Raw genomic sequence first — 21,755 nt, 5'->3', positions numbered from 1 at the left:
GATGGCAGAGAGACAAAGCGCTTCGGAGTGCTCGGGAAGGGGGCCGGCGCGGGCTGGCCAGGGAGGTAACGGTTTACTAGAACATCGCGATGCAAAAATACACAGTCAAAAATCATCAGCTAGAAATTTCCAACTAAAAAACATGGCTGATTGTGAAATCATGTTCCAAATTACTAAAAACAAAGTATTTAACAAAAATAATCTTAATAGTTTTATGAATCCATTTTATTTTAAATCCCTCTTTTATTGTCTGCTTATGTTACAGTTTAGTAGTAGTACTTTTTATTGAAACTACTAACAACCTTTTTTCGTGAAAATGATCAATCTCAGCTTTCATTTTCCCTCTGCATGACCCGTTTTATCCAAGTTTCAGCATTTCTTGCATATTGTTTGCATAAGGCTGAGAGAAATGGACAAAGAGAAATAACTTTGGATAAATAAAAAATATAGGTTCATGGAAAGTGGGAAGCTTATAAAAATGTCACTAAAATTATATCGATTTAAACAAACTTACATACATCTCTTGTCAAATAAAGGATGATATTCATGCTTTTATGACATTTGTTTAGAGTCACTAACTAGCTCGGTGACTTTGTAATAGTCTATTTAGGAAATTTATAGTCTGGCGACTGTTTTTTTTTTCTTTTCTTTCTTGAACAAAGAAAATTAGAGCAAGTCATTGCACAACTAGTTTAAATAGTGCTACCTCAAAATGGCATTTTTGCCGAGATTGTTTTGAATTTGGTGAAGTTTAGTGCTTCAAGCTTTTCTTTCCTTAAACTCATTTACAAATTAACTCTAAATTTGCCAGCAATATAAAAACTGTTGTGGCACCTAATATAACTACCCTGAACATCCCTCATTGGACCTCTTTAATAAAAAATAATCCTTAAACTTTTTTTTTTCAGTGCTTTAAATGTGACATGAAAACAGCTGTATTCTAGGTTTACATTCTATGCACATCTATGCCAGATGTTTAAGTCGATAAATAAAATAGGAGGTTACATCAAAGTGTCAAGATATACAAAAATCCATTTAGCACTGAAAAAATTCCAACCTCCTTGAACTCATAAAGCCATACAAGCTTGAATGCATCCTTTCTGGCTTAAGAAGATCAGCTCTGTTCTTTGTTGAGGCACTGGCACAGGTTGTGCAAAACCCATTTTTGATACACAAATAATTTCAAACAGGAAGTACTCAAATCCACTTTTTCCACTAACAATGTTATGGTTTTGGGAAACAGAAACTCAGTGGTGAAAAGAACAGGTATGCGGTCGCCAATATAAATGAGTCGCTGATTTCAGGCAATGCTGCTGCTTGTGAACACTGATGGCTGGGGAACATCTATGGACACAAGCGACTGTCAAAACACGGGGTTCATAAAGGAAGGGAGGGGAGGGGGGATGTTTTCTTCCCTTTCTCAGGGTTTGGTTCAAAGCCTGCTGAAATGAATGGAGAGATTCCTTCTGGCTCAAGGCCTTTTTGAGCTGGGCCCTTCAAAGGTTCTTGCTATGAATGATTCTCCACGGGCAGATGGTCAGAGCCTGCTCTGGGACGTACCGGCTGTGCCCTAGATGCCCCTCCATCACTTCTGGTCCGTAGAGATACACATCTAGCAAACTATCTGTGCTCACACTGGAGGAGAGGGGGCAAGGAAAGTCTCTTACCAAGGCCAAGGTACTTGGAAAAGAAAACAAAACATGGTTGTCAGAATTTGGCACCCTACAGGACCACTGTGAGCTCGGGGTGGCCAGTGCTCCAGACACTGGGAGCTGGCCTCTTGCTTCGTTTCAGTAACGATTCTCTTTCTCCTTGTATGGAGTTCGTGGATTTACAGCAGCAAATCCATCTCTTCCATAATGCCAATGATACTGTAGAGCTATGACAGGGATGAATTTGGCTGTATCCTCAACCAAAATGCATTCTGCAGCCAGATTGTTCATTAACGCAGTGTAACGACAGGCTGGGCTGTCCAGGGTGCACGGGCTGGAAATCATTTTATTCATGCGTATGAAAAGGAGGTATTGAGAACTAGCCCTTGTTGTGCGGCAAACATTGCTCTTGATCAAGTAGAAGGTGCCAAAATAAATCCACTGACCTACAGGAGCTCCATTAAGATGAATGTTTATCTACGGTAGAAAGCTTATGCTGAGCTTTTTCCTGCTTTGTTACTGCTGTGTTTGCTTTAAAGGGCCAGAGATGATGGGGAAAAAAATAATCCACTTATGGAAAATGGTGATTAAATAATTGGTGCGTGCTGACAAAATTTCAAGAAGAGCCACGTAAGATTTCAGGCCGAAATGTTTCAGCGTGCTTAGTGGAGACAAGCCCCCGGGCACAGTATTACCCAGCTTGGGCTAAGTCATGGCTATGGGCCCACTCCAGCTAACGGTTGGCATTTACTCCTCTCCAACGCAGTGAGTCTTTGCCCAACTGAAGCTGTCTCACTTCACCACCTTTTTTTTTTTTGTTTTGACTGCACCATGAGAACAGCAAGAGAGATTGTGCGCCGTTTGCAGCTGAGAATGCACTTCAATGGACAACAGAACTGCAGAAATCCCTTGATGCTTACCATCGTCTGAGCAAATCGTTCCTGTCCCCCTACTGAGCCTGGGCTTTTGTGGGTTTTTTCCCAAAAGTTTCCAGAATCAGCTCATTGTATTGAAAGAAATACCCTGAACTGGACTAAAATGACAGCTGTCCTTTCATATCACTTGTACTAAGAATTTGGAGACTCTATCTGAAGGCAAATTTTAAAAGATAAAAGGAGCATTTAACACAAGCAATTTTAGCTGACATTAACAGCAAAATCCAGCAAAGGGCAGAACATTCCTGTGTCGTGTTTTTCAAGCACATAATTCCTGTTTCCCACAATAACATTTTTAGTAAAAAACGAACAAAAACCCATAAAACCTACAGTATATGAAAACTTAAGACATAACAATAATGAAAAAATGGTATTGAGTATAGTTGATAATGATGTACACTTTAAAACAAATCAATAGACTAAGATGTAAACAAAACAGTAAGATAACACTTTAAAAACGAGACAAACATTTATCCATCGATAGTATACAGTAAACCAACAGTCCGCTGTGCAGATGCACTTATCAGGATGGTAGTCATAAAATGATTAAGTGTGTTAAAGTAATGTGTTATAAAAGTCTATTATAATTTTCTACTTGTATATCTCATATAACAGAGCGCTGTTTGTTAATTGTTTCTATAGTGCTTTTTTTTTTTTTTTTTGACATTCCCATTGATCAGTTTTTGGTTAACATGTAGGCTGCAACAGGCTTACTGTAGAGGTGGTAGAGAACGATAGAGGGAAGAGGGGATATATACAGAAAGGCCATGCGCAGCTTCCCACCAAGAAGTCCTGGTGCTCCATAATTTTACTGTTCAGAATTTCAACATGGTCTGCTGCAGGGGAAAGAAAAAACAACAACAAAGAAAGAGTGAGAAGTTAGAGAGAGATACATCTATATTTTAATAAAAGTCACTCTAATAAGATACATTTACATCCTCACCGCACTGCCCAAGAGGTTGCCATTAGTATGTTGCAGAGAGAAAACATTTTATTCCCTTAATTTTCTGACCTAGGGTGAAATTGCTAATAACACACTTGGCATCCTCTTTAATCTGCACTTAGGGCTTTCCATTTCCAGTGCGCTTCACACACACTGACAAGACAACTAGTGGAAGAGGGAGGTGGGCGAATAATAGTCTTATTTTTTGACAGGATGGCAGGTAGAAAGTGACTAAGGAGAGGGCCAAAGGAATCCCTGACCCCTGCTAGCTCCCTGTTTCCTTCGGAGAGCGCCACAGATAGTCACATTAAAATCTGATCCTAAGGGGCCACGAGCCAAAGGCGAATCGGGCCCAGAGCCAAAACACAGACACAGAAACCCTGTGCTCAGGGGACCCTCTTCTGGGAGCAAATCGCCTCTCTTGGGATGTACTCGTGAAAATCCTCCCCTGAAGGACCCAACACTTGTCTCCTGCAGAGCTAGGCTAGCCAGACTGGCTACCAGGACCTTGTCAACCATGGAGGAAAAGAAAAACGTCTGCCAGAGCAGCAAGTGTTTCAGTTATCCAACTCCCACTCAGAGCAGCTTTGGGAATTGCCCCTCAGCACTGCAGAGTGCCAACCAAGGTCCTTGTCTGGCAAAACATTTGAGCACATGCAATTTCACATGCTTGGGTGGTAGCATGAAACGATGTGTCCCCGAGAGATTTGCTCACCTTTAGTTTATGCACAGACACGGAGGTTAACAACCCAGGAATGGGATCAAAACATGCATGCTGCTGCATGCAAATGGCCGCTGGTGGGTCTGTGAGCACTGGGGATGCTGGGGGACATAGCCCTTTTCTACCAGCCTCCGAAGGTGGTTTATGTCCCGCAGCTGCGAGGTGTTAAGAGGACAAGTGCTTCTGGCAGAGTGGTGGCTCACGCATGTGCTCACACTGCCCTCGTGAAGAACAGGCGACTTGTCTGACCCAGACCCTCTCCATGCCCAGTAGCCTGATCCCCAAGAAATCCCATCAAATTCAATATGTTGACCCTACTTCTTTCAAGCAAAGGTTTTTCATGGTCCTTAACAGCACGGACGATGCTTTGTTCGACAGACTGTGCCGTGCTCCCTACTTACTAAAGAAATATATCCCACGGAATGTTCTCGCCTAGTCTGAAATCACTAACTATTGACAGTGTGAGTTTAAGCGCACACACACACGCAAAAGTGAAAAGGATTCACAAAAAAGAAGTTTCCTGAAATAAATGCTGAAAACAATCTCAAAGAGTTCAAGAATGAGGCTCTTCCAATGCAAATGATCTCCTTCCACTGGAACACGCTGTTTTGCATGTGTTATGGAAATGGGCTAACATGTCAGGTGTCACGTCTGTCTGTCTGTCTTTTGTTTGGAAGAGCAGTACACTGTGTAATGTAGCACATTTTCACTAACAGGGATAGCTTGGTGTTCACCCCTACATGAACAGGGGTCCATGGCTACAGTTAGTGGGTCATTTATACATACAGTACTTTATTAAAGTCAGCAGAGATAAGGGCCACCACCAAGATGAGTAACTTCTGTCGATTGCTAAAGATATAATTAGAGAATTGCTTGCCAAATTAATTTCCAGCATTTAAGCACTTGCCTGTAATACGCGACCTAAGGAAGAAACGGGTTGCATATCTGTGTATACTAAATGGCCTGCATTGGGAAAATCTGGTGACCTCTTGTTGAATTGGCTGAACTGCTCTTTACTCTCTTGGGGTAAAAAAATACAGTGATGAACTGAAACCCTCAAGGGATTTTCTCTCATGAACATCAGCTAACACTCACAAAGAAAAGCAATGGAAAAATGACACTGCTGCTACAGCTGTGAAATAATACTCTGTAAGTCAAAAAAAAGGACAAACTCCTCCATCATTCCCACTCAGAGAAACCCAGCAGCCTAGAGAAGCCCAGGATCTGCAGGTAGGGTGAAGGATATGTTGCTTGTGGCATTCATCCTGGTCTTAAACACATACAAGGGCCTCTGAAGAAACCCACCAGGAGCCAGGCCCCCACTGCAGCTGAACAGCAGATCTCTGCTCAGACCAAGACAGCCTTGCAGATGCACAGCAGCTGATGATGACCCAATCCTGCTTACCCCAGGAAAGGAAATATGCCACTAACAGCAAAAGAGAAGTTACACCTTTTCAGCTGACTCATTACCAGAGCAGTCTTTGCCATCAATAGCGCAAATCCCTGAGGCATCTGCAGGCAGCTGGGAGCCGTGCAGAGCAAGAGTAACCTGTAAACACAGCCGTCAGACTCAGGGGGATGCAAGAAGGGAGGCTGCAAACACGGTAAAACAGGTATTTGAGACACAAGGAAACACAGCTTGTTATAAACCACAGGGCTGGTCCGTATCTGTGCTGCAGCTGCTGAATTTCTGTTGAGTTGGCAGAGCGTGAAGTCACTGGGGTCCCGCAGGCTCGGCCCCTCTGCCCGAGCCAGCCCCCCTTTTGGGGGATGCAGTGCCCTTGTACAAAGCAATCCACCATAAAGAGAAATACTGAAAAGGAACTTACTGTTCTATCGAGAACTTCTACATCTGTGAAACAAACATGCTGCTACTCAGTTCATCTACTGATAACTGGGATATCTACAGCAAAAAAAACAAAGAACACAACACATTAAAACATTGTCTTGAGATCAGGCTGCTCATTCTGTCTTCAGTATCAGGTTAGTAAGTACATCAGTGTCTTATAGAACAGGATCCATTCCCCATATGTCTTTATTTTGCCACACATTAAGTACAACGTAGCTGCATCACTACTGATGCCTCGTGGAGTATGTGGTGATTGTACTGGGATTTTAACTCCATAGACTACAAGTAAGACAAGAAATGCCCTAAAACTATCTGGCTGAAACAGGACTCATACAGCCACAGAGCAACGCTGCACAGGAATTTCTGCTTTCTTCTCATGACCAATACGAGTATGAGTAAGACCTGCTCTACCTGAAAATAACAACAAAGCCCAGAAAAAGACTAGCAATCCCTACTGCGAGCAGTAAAACACTGCCTAGGACTTATGCAGGCAATACTTCTACTGAAAGCCTCGTGACCTCGCACTAGCAAAAGACTAGAGGATGCCCCCTGAGATATTACTGACATTTGGCATGGCTAACAGCCTCCTACAGAACAAAGTGACACCCCGTTTTCTTTGCAATAGCTCTAAACCTGAGAGCATGACAAATAAAAATGCTAAAATTAGTATTGGGGGGGAAAAAAAAAAGTTTGAAATGTCTCTGGTCTAACTGGGAAAAGTTGTGGCACACCAAATTATCAGGAAGCATCACTAGGACAGGTTGTGCATATACAGTTCAGGACTGGTGCGGAAGCAGCCATCACAACTCAGTATCTTCAGAGGAAAGTTTTGGAGAGAATTATGGCTCGGCAGACATGCATGAAATCCTGTACACTTATGGCAGTGCTACAACGGCACATACTGCACATCCAGAGTCATTTCTGTAGGGATGGGTGATGTTACTGGTGTGAATAAGCTTCAGACTTCATAGCCTCTCCCCTGATTTTTTGGGTTTTGGTTGGTTTGGGGTTTTCTTTGGTTGTTTTTAGAGTCCAATCTTGCAGTGGGGGGAGGCCGCTTTGTTTTCTCACTTCCACTTTCCAGCCAGGAGAGGACATGCCAAAATACCACAGGGAAGGATGCTCGGGGTGGTATTTCTGCTTGAGACTGAAAGCAGAAGTGCTGCAGGTCTTGAGTGACAGCATGGTCAGGAGTTTTACAGCCCAGTTTTTCAGGACCCGGGGGGGGTGCTGTTTTTGGAGAAGCGCCTGCACCCCTGCCAATCGCCCATCCCTACACTCCGGCCGGGCTCGCCGTCCATCCCGCACATGGCAGGACCGGCTGGTGCCCCCTCACCAATCCCCAGACACATACACACACACACACGCTGCCTCTGCGCGCCCGAGCCTGCGCTGAGCCGAGTGGGTCAGGAAGGCGCTCGGCCCCGCGCAGGATCCGGCCCTCGCCCAGTCCTCGAGATCTGAACACGTGAAAGAAAGCCATTGAAAGGGCCAAACCTGATTGGCGGTAGCTGTTGCAGCGAAGGGGACGCTGGTGGCAGGAGTTGTTGCTGCAGACACAGTGGTGGGCGTAGCACCGTGCATCATGGGCACTTTCGGAAGGGAACCATGGAAGCGACATACGGGAGGGTGGAGCGTATATATATTTTTTTTGTTTGTTTTTTATGTAACCATGGCAACATGTGGTGGATTTGGGGGCGTGGCAGGAATCACAGCAACAAGCCATGTGACATCGTCATGAAGGACACATCGGGGCGCAGCATGCAATCACAGTGCAAAGCAAGACAGCGTTGGGAAAAAAAATAAACAAGAGAGAAGGGGAAAAGCCAATTACAATTATAATTAAGGAAAAAACCAAAACATTCTCAACACTTAGTACATTTATAAGCAGAACAATGATGTATTAGACTCCGAGGGCCAAATTTCCAAAGGGGGGAGAGGGCGGGTGTGCTAGCAAAAGCCCACGTCAGCTCGCTCCTGTGGGGGGTTAGACACAGCCAGTGCACGTTCCTTTGGGTGGGGACATTTTGGCAAGCGCACCCTCCCGCCCACCTGGGAAAGCTTGTCCCCTTCCCTCCCCGCCCCATCCCCGCCAGCAACCAGAGGTACATGATGCACTTTGCAGCGGCTGCCGCAGCCCTTTCACCGGGTTTTCTTGCCTCTCTCTAGCGGGGACGATGTTTCGGCATGGGACAGAGCTGGAGGCACGGCAAATGAGCAGCTGGCAGCCCGAGCTCTCTCTGTACAAATTCAGCGTGCTTCCTTTCCACCCTAATGCTAGAGGATTTGGCAAAACTCCCCTCTTGTGGGGTGGGGGGGGGGTGGAGAGCGGAGGGGGCTGAGAGGGAAAAAATACACGAATGCATCTGAACAGTTACAATTTGCAGAAAGAGCATCTGAAAGGACAACTCAGCAGCAGGGAGCTTGGCAGTCTCCTGAAGCTGCGCGTGCCGCAGAGCACAGTGCTGGAGGGGATGCTCCGGGGCACACCCAGGCATCCCCCAAACCCAGGGGGGTGTTTGCGGGGCTGGGGAGCCTGCGGGAAGGCCCGGCCATCCCCGCAAACATGTGGCGGGGAAGCAGACTTGCCTTCCCCTCCACCCCAGCAGACACGGCCGGCCCTGGTGGGGAGTGTGCGTGCTTGCAGGCTGGGCACGCTCCAGCCACGGAACATTGGAGCATGTGATGTGGGTTGGGGTTTCCTACAGGCAGAGGTGCGTTTGAAGGGCTCAGCTCCCCGTCATGCAAGCGGTGTGTCCTCCCTGCGCTATAGGGATGGGGAGGTTTGAGAGCAGAGTGCTTAGCCATTCCTGCCAAAGCTTTCAGACCTACTCCCTGAAAGCCCTGCACCCTCCCCAGGGCTCCTGCCTCTCTCCCTCTGGCTGAAGCAGGCACACACCTGGATGCTAGTAGTCTTGTATAACCTTGGCTGGAGGATGAAAGCTCAGCTTTCACCCACCGTGCTGTGTACCTGTCTACCCAGCAGCTGTAGACAGAGGGAAAGGTCCCTCAAAGACCTGCACAGGTTCCCCGTAAGACCCAGATGCTGAGCCTGAACATACTGGATCCCTGCAGCAGCAACGAGCATATACTCAGCCCTGCCGCCTCACTGCATCCCATATGCACCATCAGCAGTACCTCCCTACAGTCCCTTGTACCTGCACAGCTGACACTTCGCTAAAGAGATGAATCTTTAGCCAGTCCACGGTCTAAGCCCTGCTTCTCTTGCTGTACAAGCAGCGCCCTGCTCTGGCAGAGGGGCTGATGCCAGATGTGTTCCTCCTTAGCGCCTTTATTAAACCAGTCTCCTAAAATGTCCTCAGAAGGACAACCGAAAATCCAAACTCTAATCCACCTGATGCCTGATACAAAAAAAATAAACCAACAGGATCCTCCCATTGCTATTTCCTTTTGTTAGATGACTTAAATGGGTTGTAAAGACATTTAAGTGACAAATTTTTGTCTCTGCAGTGGAACTAAATAGGGGTGGGAACACATCATCTTGTGTTCTCTTATTAGTCACACGAAACAGTGCACTGCACAGAAATTAAAAGGGATACAACCATTTAAGCCTCAAAGAAGACAGCGGATAGACAGTCACACCACTCAGCCACCCAGGTTCTCACTGATGCATACTAACTTGCTGTCTCTTTCAGATTAGGAAAAGTTGAGAAGTTTGTGTAGAAAAACCTACCAACGCTTGCAGTGGGTGTCATGCACAGAACTGACCCTGCACACCATGCATTGAAGCGTGGAAAGATGAACAGAAGGGATATTTCATTAGTGAAGCTTCAGTGTTAGAAATCACTTTAACTAAAAAGCAGGTATTCTCTTTGCAGCATTCAGTATTTAAGCACATGCAAACAGATTCTGCATATTGGTACATAAATAGTTTAAACTCAGTTTTAAGAGATCATAGCAAACCAAATTAATTCTTGAATTCTTGGGTAGTAGAGAATATATTTCTTCTCCCACCCTGGTATTAAATTATATGATCTATCCTAGAAATCAGGGTTGTTTGGGGGTTTTTTTGGTATCAGGTGTGTTGATTTCTTTCTGATCATGTCAGCAGAAAACAAATTGCCCTTAGAGGAATGTCACACTCATGTTAAAACCGATTTTCCAAAAGCAATTTACTCCTGCAAACAGGAACCGGGATTCAAAGTCTCTAGTTTAAGCTGAAAGAGGCAGTTTTTTTCTGGACTTGAAACAATTGTAGTGATGATGCCATTTTCAATAGACACCCTGACTTTCCCCCCCATGGCAACCCATGATGTTGATCTCTCAATAACTGAACAGGAGAAACTAAGAAAAGCAACAGCTCGCTTCCCCTCCCCATGGTGTGAGCTGCTACGTGCCACTTCCCTGCTTCGCTTTCCAGAGTGCTGCAAAGGCTGAGACCAGATCTGCAGACTGATGCATAAGGGAAAACGGGGATGCGTAACGTAAATTCATCAGAGATCCGTCCTCTGGCTGGAAATTTGCTGCTCTGCCCAGCATTAATGTCCTCAGACAAGAGCAGGTGCCAGCAAATAGACCTGTTACGCATCAGCCCTGTGCGTAATTTCATTGCCATGAGACAGGGCACAACAGCACAGTGAAAGTGGTGGGTAAAAGCTAATTTATGGTGCTTGCATCAGAAATGCATGTCCTTATGTCAACTTTGGCAACTGCGACCTTGAGGAAGAGGAGCGTGTAGCCAGCTGGGGGACTTGGCATTCTCAAAGGTGTCAGTGTTTCTTGAAGAAGTATTTCACTTGGCACCTAACAGTTGTGGTAAGGTCAGCTCAGCCCATCCCCTCCAAGAGCACTTTGCAGAGCACAAGGGGGGAGGCTACTACTGGAGTCCCTCCCTCCGTCTCTCCATACAAGACTCTACTTCCCTGGAAGACATCTTGGCAGCTGCTGAGTTCTGAGTGTCTCCAAGTGCTCTCATAACAGAAAGGCCACGCGAGCACAGGGTTTAGGTCCCAGCTCTCTGGACCCACACTCACACCTGAGACAGTTTGGTCTCAGTATAGGACTGTCTCTAAAGCTTTTCCCCTGACCCCAAGGAACGGTAAGGCCAAGGTCCAGGTCCGCTGCGTGTTCACCTCGAGGGGCCAGCCCAGAGAAACACTTTGTGTATTTTTGTAAATATCATCTGGCAAGTGAATACAGCATTAAACATTAAAAACATCCGGCCTTCGTTTTGTTATGATGCTCTGCAATGATAATAATGATACTAAAAAATGAGCTATCAACCCTGGAATATTCCTAATTCAGCCACTTATAATACTTACTACTCTAAGCAGGTTTTGTTTTTCATTTGGCTGCAGTGAATAGAGGTTAATTGGCTGGTCAGCAGTTGCATCTGCCACATCAATATTTTGAGTCCTATATGAATTACTGAACTGCATCTTTCAATTTTACTCTGAGACCTTAAAGGTACAATAAAAGTTGGGAGTTAAATTGCTTTTAAAAAGCTTAGGCTATCATACTGGTCAAAAGACAAGCAAGAGGGAATATATGCCTTTAAAGAGGATTATGTAATTTGTATTTACTAAAAACGAGCCGTTCCCTCTATAAACATCATGGCTGCTGGAATATGTAGGTCACTGAGATAGAAGCTCAGAAAGATACCTGCAGCCTCAAGTGAGCAGGCACAGAGGTCCACAAGACATTTTAACATGAGTCCGTAGAGTGCTACGCAAGAGTCAAAGAATTAATTTGGGATTAACCAGTTGAACCATAAGGAGGAGAAACAGAAAGTACGAATTCAAGAAACATGCAGACATTTTTCTTAGTTGGACTGCTTAAAAAACCCCAAAACCAAACAAAAAAGGCTAAGAAGGAATCTTTACAAGTGAAAAGCTCTGAATTGCAGTAGGTGAAGGAAAAAGAAGTCAAACAACAAACGTTAACTTTTCATCCATTTTTAACAGGAGACTACACACTGATATGCTTTTGCTAAGGACTATTACAAATCTCATTAGCTCAATGCCTAGGTCATTAAAAAGACAACTACAATGCTGGGGAAAGCAAGGAGACACTTACCTGTAGGGATGAATGTAGGCTGTTGCAACTGCATGTTGGCTAGAGCCTGTTGGTAGTGGAAAACGCTTGGGTTAAAGACTGTGGTGGCACCATTGTTTTTTTCAAGTGCTGGCCTCTTTGGTAAAGGTTGAAGTGCACCAGGCGGCAGGGCCTGTGGATAAGGGAGTCATTAAAGACAAGTGGAGTAAAGAAAGGGGCCCAGATGTAGATCAAGCATGCAATAAATAATAGGGGGTCTTGGCTGCAAATCACCTGCAACTGTATCAACTTGGAGAGACAGGAAAGAGAAGAGCAGCTAAATCACAGTAGAAGTAGTAGGTGAAACCACAACTTCACTAGGTAAGCAGTTAGTAAATGTACCAGGGGCAGAGTCCAGAAGGAGGAGGGATGCTAAGGGAGCTTTTCAGCAGGGCTGACTTGGGCACACAGGAAAAAAAAGCAAGAGAAGAAGGAAGGGGAGAGGTGATCACCTGGACAGGATACTACGAAGAGCAGTTGCAGGCAACAAGCATTTAAAAAAAAAATACCAGGTAAGAGAAATATAGTAGATGACTATCTAAAAACAAGAAGATTAGCATAAACAACAAATGCCATGGAAAAAAAGGGATGCTTGTCTTCGCCTGTTTCAATACCTGCCTACGTGTATGTGCGCACGTGTGGAAACGTGCACGCTTGTGTGCAGCCGACCCATGTGTCCAGGTGATAAAGCTGTAGCTGTTGCCAATTACACGCATAACGTTACATTCATAGTAAAATGCATTTCCACTTGTTAGTAGAGAGGCTGAGCAACCTGGTCAAGAACAGGCCCGATTCTTCACCACTCGCAGCAGTGGCACAGCTCACCACCAGCAGATTTGGACTTGCTCCCAATTTCTAAAAGGTGGCCTCCAACAGTTAAATACTGCTCACTCGTTATTAACAATGGAAAAAGCCATTGACAAATCTAGTGTTCGAACAAGATTTGGGTGGGCCTTGCTATCAGGCAAATCCTCTCTTTTTGTTCTATCACACCACCAGGCTTCTTCCAGCCTGTCAAACCTGTTTCATGATCAGACTTGGTAAAAAGCATTAACCCAACTCAGGAACTTTTCTCAGTGTTACTCATCATTCACCCAAGCATGTCTCAACATCAAAGTAGTATGTCAGGTTCTTAGGAGACAGGAATGTTTCTAATGATTTACAGCTTTTCATTGTACCCAAGTAGAAACCACATTTTTCTCTCCACATTGTGATAGAAAAGGGTCCTTTTTAATTACGCCCTGCAGTCCTTTTGCACATAACGCTCCCATTGACGTCAATGAGATTTACGCACGTGGAAGTCATGCAGAATCGGGTCATTTCTGCCTAGTTGTGTTATTCTATATCATGTAGCAAAGCAATGGCTGAAAAATAGGGTTATTACTCTTCTCTTTTTTTAATAGGTGGCAGTGAAGGGTAGGTAATGGAGGAGGTTTAGCTAATGAAGGATTAAGGCTACAAACACACAGTACTTGGAAGAAAGGACACAAGTAAAGAGATTTTAAAGCATTATGAAGATCAACACACAACCGAATATAAGTGAAAGCTTGCAACAGTTTGTCACCATCTAGAAACAGCTTTCACTTTAAATTTAATTTGCTATAGGAGACTGCTCATCTGAGAAATGTTAAGCAAGATACTTCCAGGCAAAACATTACTCCATCCTATCTCTATTCACATGGTGGCTTTTGGGTGGTTTTAATACTAAAAAAAGAAAATTAGAAGAAGAAATTGCATTTGCAAAACTGCCCTCAGACATGCACACATCCTCTGCTAATGCTAGCAGGCATCCAGTGCCAGCATTAGGACTCAATCTTTCCAGATCTCTTCTGGCTAGTACCAAAAAACAGCAGTCGAACATGGGACAACATTCTCAGACACAGACACCAAAATCTTTCGCTTAAGATCTGTATTTTAGGATGAGATCTTTTAGGTAAAGATCTAAGTGTTTCCATTTCTAGGGAAGCCCTCATTGATATCTACGTTAAATCTGACTGTATCTACATCTTGCCTATTTAATGATGGCTACATGAATGTTCCCCCAGGCACGGGACAGATTTGCAGCTTGTAGAGACTGGAGTAGCTCCACTTACATCAGAGGTGTTTTACAGATTTACAGTAACTGAAGAACTTGCTGCTTAAATTCATGCTCCCTACTGTGCATGATTGCAAAACATTCTTTTTCAGATGCTTCCAAAATCTGCCTCAGAAAAAAAATTATTAATTATAGCAAAGCAACTGTGCCAGGCACATAATGGACTTTTGACTCCTTGCTTCTTGGCCAAAGGCTGTCACCACCCCAAAATGCCCATTATTCCATAATGGCAGTGCCAAAAGCAGAACAGCTGAAGGCTTTGAGACCTCGCCGTGATGTCCTGTCTCTTTACAGGACAATTCCTGAGCCCAGCGTTGCAGTCAGAGGGAGCATACAAACACCAATAGGCCATAGGTATGTCAAGGCACAATGGTCTACCCCATCGTCTCTCTAACATCACCCTTCCTCGTACCCTGCTACAGCCCCTTGGGAGCAAGGGAAAGGAGCTATGGGCAGTCCCACTACTGCTCCCTGAACAGCAGCTGGGTGGAGAAACACAAATAAATGCAACATTTCCAGAGTATTCTAAAGAAACAAGCACACTGCAGCAGCTGTTGTGCAACCTAAAGGCCAGCTCTGCCTTCCTGTGGGCACAGGAGCCAGGAGTCCGTCTTGGTCTGCTTCTGGTTTGACACAGCCTTGTGGATCACCTCTCCCATCCCAGCAGCTGGGGGAGCATCCATACAGGAGCATGCCCTGAAGATGTGCTCCTCCTGTTGCCAACCTGTCTAATTTCAGATATCAAGGGGCAAGAGGGCCCAGGGGGACAGAAGAATCTGGCTTCACCACTTCTTCAGCCCTTGCATTGAGGTAAGAGCCCCAAGTTGGGAGCACACTCACTGAAAGGTCTATCTACAAATGCCTGGGAGAGGTGTCTAAAATTGCACGTGATGAAGTTGGGCCAACACGACTCCTGCACAGGGATCTGGCAGGGACACTGGAGCAAACAAGTGTGTCTCATTTGAAATGGGCCAGCATTTCTGTAACGGTCTCAGGACCTGCAGGAATTGTAACAGCTCACAGGGAGACATTTCTGTCTTGCACCATGTCCTTGTTCTGAAGGAATCCCCCAAGCGTGTCCTGCAGCACCTACAAAAGGCAACGGGAGACTCCTCGCCACATTCTGACATTACTGAATTCTGTAGCAAGTGCCTCCCCGCTGCAGGACAGGAGCTAGTCTAAATCCTTGTAGCAAAGAACTTACTTGGTGAGTTTACCTCATCCTGCTGCTTGCAGTTTCTGTCTGGACAAGCTCTGACCATCACAGACGTAGCAGTAACCTTTGACAGTAATCTTTTCCGACTTTCTTTTTTGCCCGTGTGTTTGTGTGCGCACATGGGTATGCAACCTATGCAACATGATCAGACCATCTGCACTGGTGAAAGGGTTAATTCACTTTAGTATCCATGTGAGAGCCTGCACTGATCCCAATAAACAATTCCCACTACAAAAATGCCAGGCACCCTCCCATTTTTGGGCTGGGAAAGCCACATTTCTGCTGGAACAGAAGCATCTGAACAGAGAGGTTTGTGCCACTTCTCTGCATGGCATGGAAAGCAATCTTTCAGCATGACTGACAGATAAAAACGCACTGCATGCCAAAGCCAAAATTTCCCACATGCTGGTTAACAACCCTCTCTTGTTATTTTTTGCAAGACAAGAACTGGATTAAATCTTTGCAACAAACAGTTTAATTGCACCTCAAAGTTCCCCTCAGATCGCTATCTCCTGGGAGCAGATCACACTTTCACCCCTCTGCACTTAGCAAAGAGGGGCTGGGTCTGCACCTGGCTCACTGCTTCAGTCTAAGGCACGACAAATACAAAATGATCTGAGAGAGGGCAGCGGTAGCGCCCATTCCCTGGCAAGCAGCAGAAGCAATCTGAGCAGTTTCCTCTGAAGATTATACACGCTTTTATCACCACTGTGAATCCTGCTCTGGTGCAGCCTTCCCAAAGGGTTCCGAGGAGGTGACATATTCCAGCAACACAGTTGCAAACCTTCAGATGTTTCAGAGCAGGAAGACTATTAAAAGTAACTTATCTAATGGGGTTTTGTTCAGTAGGGTAGGTCCGGAGGGTAGGGGAGTTAAAGGGCCTTCCCATCCTCTGCCAGACCACGTCCCCTCAGAGAGGGCAGTGAGGCACTGCGCAGGTCACTGCCTACACTGGCTTTGGGGATGCGGCTGTGGCAGCCACGAGTGTCAGGGAGAGGCTGTCATGTCATTTACAGTGTAATTCCATGACTGCTGGCAGAAGCTGGTCCCTAGGCAAGCTTTCCTACTGCTGCTGTCTAAAGCTCCAACAGGGAAGCCTCTTGACTACTTAAAAAACCCAAAACCAAGGTTTCAGAGGGGAAGGGGAGCAGATCAGCTTCTGCTTCCCAGCTCCGGGAATGGGGAGCAACACTTGAAGGCTTCAGGGCTCCCGAGTCCACTCTTCCTACTCCCCCCTATAGCTGGGCAACAGGAGCCATTTTTCTGTAGGATGTATAGGATCCCTCATTATTTGGGGTGAACGGGAAAGAGTTGTCTTCTATGGAGCCAGGACTGACAGCAGACTGGGAGGATGGCTTTTGCCTCACTATGAGTGTCATGAAGACAGGTAAAACATGTTTGAGACTCAGAAAATAATCAAAGGTAGCTTATATGAAGATGGCTTGCAGACAGAAGCCTGGGGAGCAGACCCTGTGCCTGAAGCAAAAAGCACGCACAGCGAGGTGCCTTTGCTGACACACTGTCCCACTGCGGTATGGGGGGAGGAACCAGAGACAGCGCCAGCTGCAGTGGCAGTCATCTTCCCAGCTTACTGAACACGCGACCAAAGTCCTGCACTGCACCCGCTTCAGCTCCCAGCACAGATCTCTATGGGTGCTGCTTAGCTCCCTCCCTCTGCTTCTCTTAATGTCAGGAACCGCCAGGACTGGAGAGGTCCTAAATTTGTGCTGTGCCCATTGCACAGAACACCATTTTGCAGGGCAGTACCAGCATGACACTGCCAGGCACGGCTGTGCTGTTGGGCATACCACAAAAAGTTGCTGGATCTGTCCTGCACCACCCAGTCCTCTGGCATATCCAACACACTGCAGACCTAATGAGTTCAATTCTCACCGAAACATCGTGTCTCACGACTCCAAAGCTGCTGCTGTTTGGAAAAACACCTCAAAACCTAGCACTGCCTCCCCACAAGATTATTCACTGCCTCCAAAACGCATCCGGGTTTCAGGAGGCAAAGCTCAGATGGTTAATGGATGGTGTGCAGGGTGCAGAATCGGCATGTCTGAATGGACACTGCAACATTTCTGGCCGGGATGGGCAGTCTCCCCAGGCACTAACACAACAGACCAAGTGCGGAAGGCTTTCATGCAGACTAAGATGGTTACATGCAAAGCGAGAAGGTGAAAGGTCCAAGTACCAGGTCAAAGGTTGCCTCGAGCGGTCGCTTCAGTGATCTGACAGCTGGCTGAGTCTTAATTAGCAGGCAGCGAGCACATGATGGCAATGGGCCGGGGAGGGGGATCAAGCACAGTGACAAAAACAGCAAGCAGAGGTGTGTCAAGAGAGCAACATTTGGGGGAAGCGAAGAGAAAGAAAAAAAAAAAAAAAAAAAAGAATGCATTATACAATATATTAAAAAGACGAGGCATGCACAACATGGGGCGGCTGAGTAATTACCTGGCCTAGCGGCTAGTCAGCTATTTTGCCTCAGTAAATTTTAAAAGTAAAGAAATATCATCATGGGACATATGCTCTAGAGCATCTTCACTGCGGCTGGCACAGCAGATGAGGAGCGCTTGGGGATCACCACCTGCAGGTGGACTTGCGCTGGGCTTTAGCCCTAATTCTGCAGCTACACGCCATGCGGAGGTCAGCAGGAGCGCTCGTGGCAAGGGAAGGACCACCGGTAAAGAAGGGAGGTTCAAGCACATGCTTAAGTGCCATCCTGAACTGGGGACTGAGCCTGACCCAGTTCATCTGACTGTGCTGCACAGGCTTCAGCCAAGCAGGAGTGAGTAAAGCTACTACTTGTGCATGTCAAGTAACTGCAAGATTGGGTGCCTCAGAAATACCTTCTGAATTTAGATTTCAAGTCATTCCAAATCTATTTTAGAAGGTACACCCATTGGTCTAGCATATGTTTTTTGATCCAAGAAAACTGGGCACCATTCTTCCCTTTATTAAAGTCTTATTCCTCAACAGGTATAGTAAATGCATCAAACCTTGAAAAGTCAATGAATAATGTAAGCTGTTTTGGTAGCAGGGGTGATGCAACAAGCCATCAATAAATATTTTAAAGGTTCTAGTTAACAGCATACAAGTAAGGTTAATTACATTTTTAAGAGAAGCCAGCAGCATGAATAAAACATGCACTGGCTTTGGTTAAGTAGCAGTGTCCTAGATAATTAGTGAAAAAGTAAAGATTCAATTGTAAAAAACCAAAGAGTTTCATTTCAGAAGGTTCTTTTTCAACAGACCTGGGCTGTTGTTTCAACAATAATAAAAATAGTAAGAAATCTAATAAACAAACTGTGCAGGACAACTAAATACTGCAGTATAAACTGGTTCTTCAAATTACCTTTCAGGTAATACTGATGCTACAAGGAGGGCAGTTGTTTAATTTCTAGAATCTTCTTGTTTTTGCGTTACATTTCACCAGGAACAAAAAGCAAACTCTTTTACTGTCTTTAAAAAAAAGATATTTATAAAAATTTTAGTAGTCTTACTTGTAAATCAAAAAGGAGACAAGAACCTTTTTTAATATTATTTAAACCAAAAAAAAAAAAAAAATCACAGAATGGATGATGTTGGGAGGGACCTCTGGAAATCATCTAGTCCAACACCTTGCTCAAAGCAGGGTCAACGAGAGCAGCTTGCTCAGGATTGTGACCAGGCAGGTTCCGAACATCTCCAAGGATGGAGGAACCCGTTGCAGTGTTTGACCACCCTCATGGTAAAGAAGTTTTTTCTTATGTTTAAATGGAATTTCCTATATTTCATTTTATGCCCCATTGCCTCTTGTCTTTCACTGGGCACCATAGGGAAGAGTCTGCCTCCATCTTCTTTACTTCCCCCAGCAGGAATTTATACACATGGGTAAGATCCCTGAGCCTCTTCTTCCCTCCCCAGGTTGAACAGCCCCAGCTCTCTCATCTCTGGAATAAACAGGTGCCATTAAATTGAATTCAACAGACTGGCAAACATTTACTCCAGCTAGGAATTTGAACTGGTAAGTCTTCCTTGGCTCTTTTTTAAATTGTAGGTAGTAGAAATCACAATTCAAATTAAAATGCAGGTGGGACCATCTCTACCAGGTCCTAAGTTATCAAACAGATCAGGAGTCACCTTTGGACTGAGTCTTGTCATTTCACTAAACCTTAGCAAAGGTATCAGGCACAAGGCTGCTCAGTTTGCTATGCTTCAACAACTGATACCTTGTCTGTGTCTGCTTTGAAGTCAGTGGAAATTTTGCTACTGACCTCAACAGGCCAGGATCTCCCTGCAAAGGATGTATTACGGGATGGGCATTCTTTGCTTTCACTGTGTACTGAGGAAGCTAAACTGACACCTATGACTTAGCCAGGGAAGGTGTTTGCTGCTGTATTTGCATTCATGTCACCTCATGAAGTCACAACAGAAAATCACAGGGTTCGCCACCCTGTCCTTAACTGGTGAGATGTACCACGCCACTCAGGTCTTCATGCTGTGGTGAGCACATAGAAAGGATGAAGAGATGGGATTCATATTGCACATGCTCTCAGCTCTCTAGTCAGCCATTTACAAAGCACTCTACTTTTCCACAAACGACACGTATGACACAAATGAAATCTCTTAGCAATGGAAATACAGCTTGAGAATAGCTCTACTTACCATTGCAGCTGCAGCTGTCTGGTTCACCTGGTGTTGAGCTGCCTTGATTTTGGCTTGCAGGTGTGCAGGGGGATGAAAGTACTTGCATTTCTCCCTAGAGCATCGACCTTTGATGTAATCCATGCAAACTGTAACAGTATTTTCATTTGTGTCTATCATTGCAATATCTATAGGGTGAGCATAGCGGCAATCATTCTCACCACGTGTGCAATTTCCTCGCTGAAACTCTCGACAAACCTTAAAAGAAAGTCACATTGTTGAGCAGGACATCAAGTTACTCTTCATTCAGTATTTTGAACGCAGAATATCAGTTCAGTTGGCCACATTAAACTATGTGTGTATTCTAAATCCATGCTCATCTTGGGTAGCACATATACCAACAGTCACAAAGACAAGTGGTGCGACTCACAACTAGTTCAGGGTATGAAAAAACCCCACAACGTTACCAAATGCAAGTGAAGTACAGAATTTGTGCAGAATGGAAAGTGACCCCAGGAAGTCAATGTCATTTTGCCAAAACTTTTGGAGCTCAAGATTCCTCCCCTGCCTCTAAAGCTTAAATGTTAAAAACTGCCATTTGTATCTCAGCTGGATTATCTATTTGTTATGGAGCACACTCTTGGATAGGACATTTAATTCTAAATGTTGCATGCTGCTGTTATTTGCAACAAGTACCTTTTCTTAAATACGAGGAGCTTCTTTCACATAGTCTCACTGCCCTCCACAACAAAACTCCGACCCTGGGGTTACATGACAGTGTGTTTGATTACACTGTAATGTGTTCTTAAGGTGTTACCAAAACTGCTAGCTTTACAAAGATCTTGCAGATCCTCGTAAGTTACACATCAAAGGCAGAGAAAAAGGTTTCACAAAACGGATCTGCAAGGTTTCCTTGTCTGAGGAACTAAGACAAATTGTTGAGGACTATAGCTGGTGGTGTAGATCACGTACCAGCACACTATCAGACTGAGTGTGGGGAAAGGTGAGAGGTCATGCGAGAATGGAAGCAATCAGCAAGGTAATATAAAGTACATAACACAAAACAATGCGTTTTGAAATTACACCCTTCTCCACTACCTTCCTGTGTTACAATTTACACCTGCAGGGGCCTCTGAATTCAGGTCCTCAGCCCTCATCTCCTGCAGAGCCTCTGCTTAGGGTTTGAAAGACATTTAAAACTCCTCCAACGCTAAGTCACAGCGTGCCCAGCCAACTGGGGGGGGAGGAGATGTTTTTCCAATGCCCCGTACCCAGCATTCCCAACAGTGTAATGCTTAAAGCTTTCTGTTAAAACTCAATAAGCCCACCTCAAGACAAGGGAAGTGTCTGTTACTTCCAAAACATCTCCCACTCAACTAAATTAAATGGCAGACCATCCACTTGCATTTTTTAAGCATGGCAGATCACACACACAGAACAACAATCCCAGCCCTGCTCGAACACCCACTGAAATCAGAAGAGTGAGTGCTCCCAAATTTCCAGTGACTTCCAAGGATTTGGGATCAGGCCCCACGTGAGAGTCTGCTCAAGCAAAGAACAGCAGCCCTGTGTTAGGAAAGCTGCAGGTTAAACTCTGCACTGTGCTACATCAGGTCATTCTAGCAGAGAGCAACAGCTGGGCCCACATGCCCTGTTCATTC

The 21,755-nt window shown here is 45.1% G+C and overlaps 1 protein-coding gene across 3 annotated transcripts in view; it reads right to left on the bottom strand.

Moving 5' to 3' along the window:
- Nucleotides 1-206: 206 nt before the first annotated feature.
- Nucleotides 207-21,755, bottom strand: part of MBNL3 (muscleblind like splicing regulator 3) — a 59,734-nt gene continuing 38,185 nt past the window's right edge. For 2 of the 3 annotated variants that reach the window (XM_019474206.1, XM_019474207.1), the window contains 5 exons: nt 20,116-20,352; nt 12,137-12,287; nt 7,598-7,692; nt 6,081-6,154; nt 3,260-3,423 (listed from right to left, as the gene is read on the bottom strand). In XM_019474206.1, coding sequence (XP_019329751.1) covers nt 6,098-6,154; nt 7,598-7,692; nt 12,137-12,287; nt 20,116-20,352 — 540 coding nt within the window. In that variant the 3' untranslated portion in view covers nt 3,260-3,423; nt 6,081-6,097. Of the gene's footprint in view, nt 3,424-6,080; nt 6,155-7,597; nt 7,693-12,136; nt 12,288-20,115; nt 20,353-21,755 lie in introns of all 3 variants that reach the window. The other variant, XR_657975.2, reaches the window with a different exon arrangement.

This window comes from Aptenodytes forsteri, unplaced genomic scaffold, assembly GCF_000699145.1.
Source record: "Aptenodytes forsteri isolate BGI_AS27 unplaced genomic scaffold, ASM69914v1 Scaffold265, whole genome shotgun sequence".
Lineage (NCBI taxonomy): Eukaryota > Metazoa > Chordata > Aves > Sphenisciformes > Spheniscidae > Aptenodytes > Aptenodytes forsteri.
Note: the sequence above shows the minus strand (reverse complement) of the source record. Positions and strands in the feature narration are given on the sequence as shown.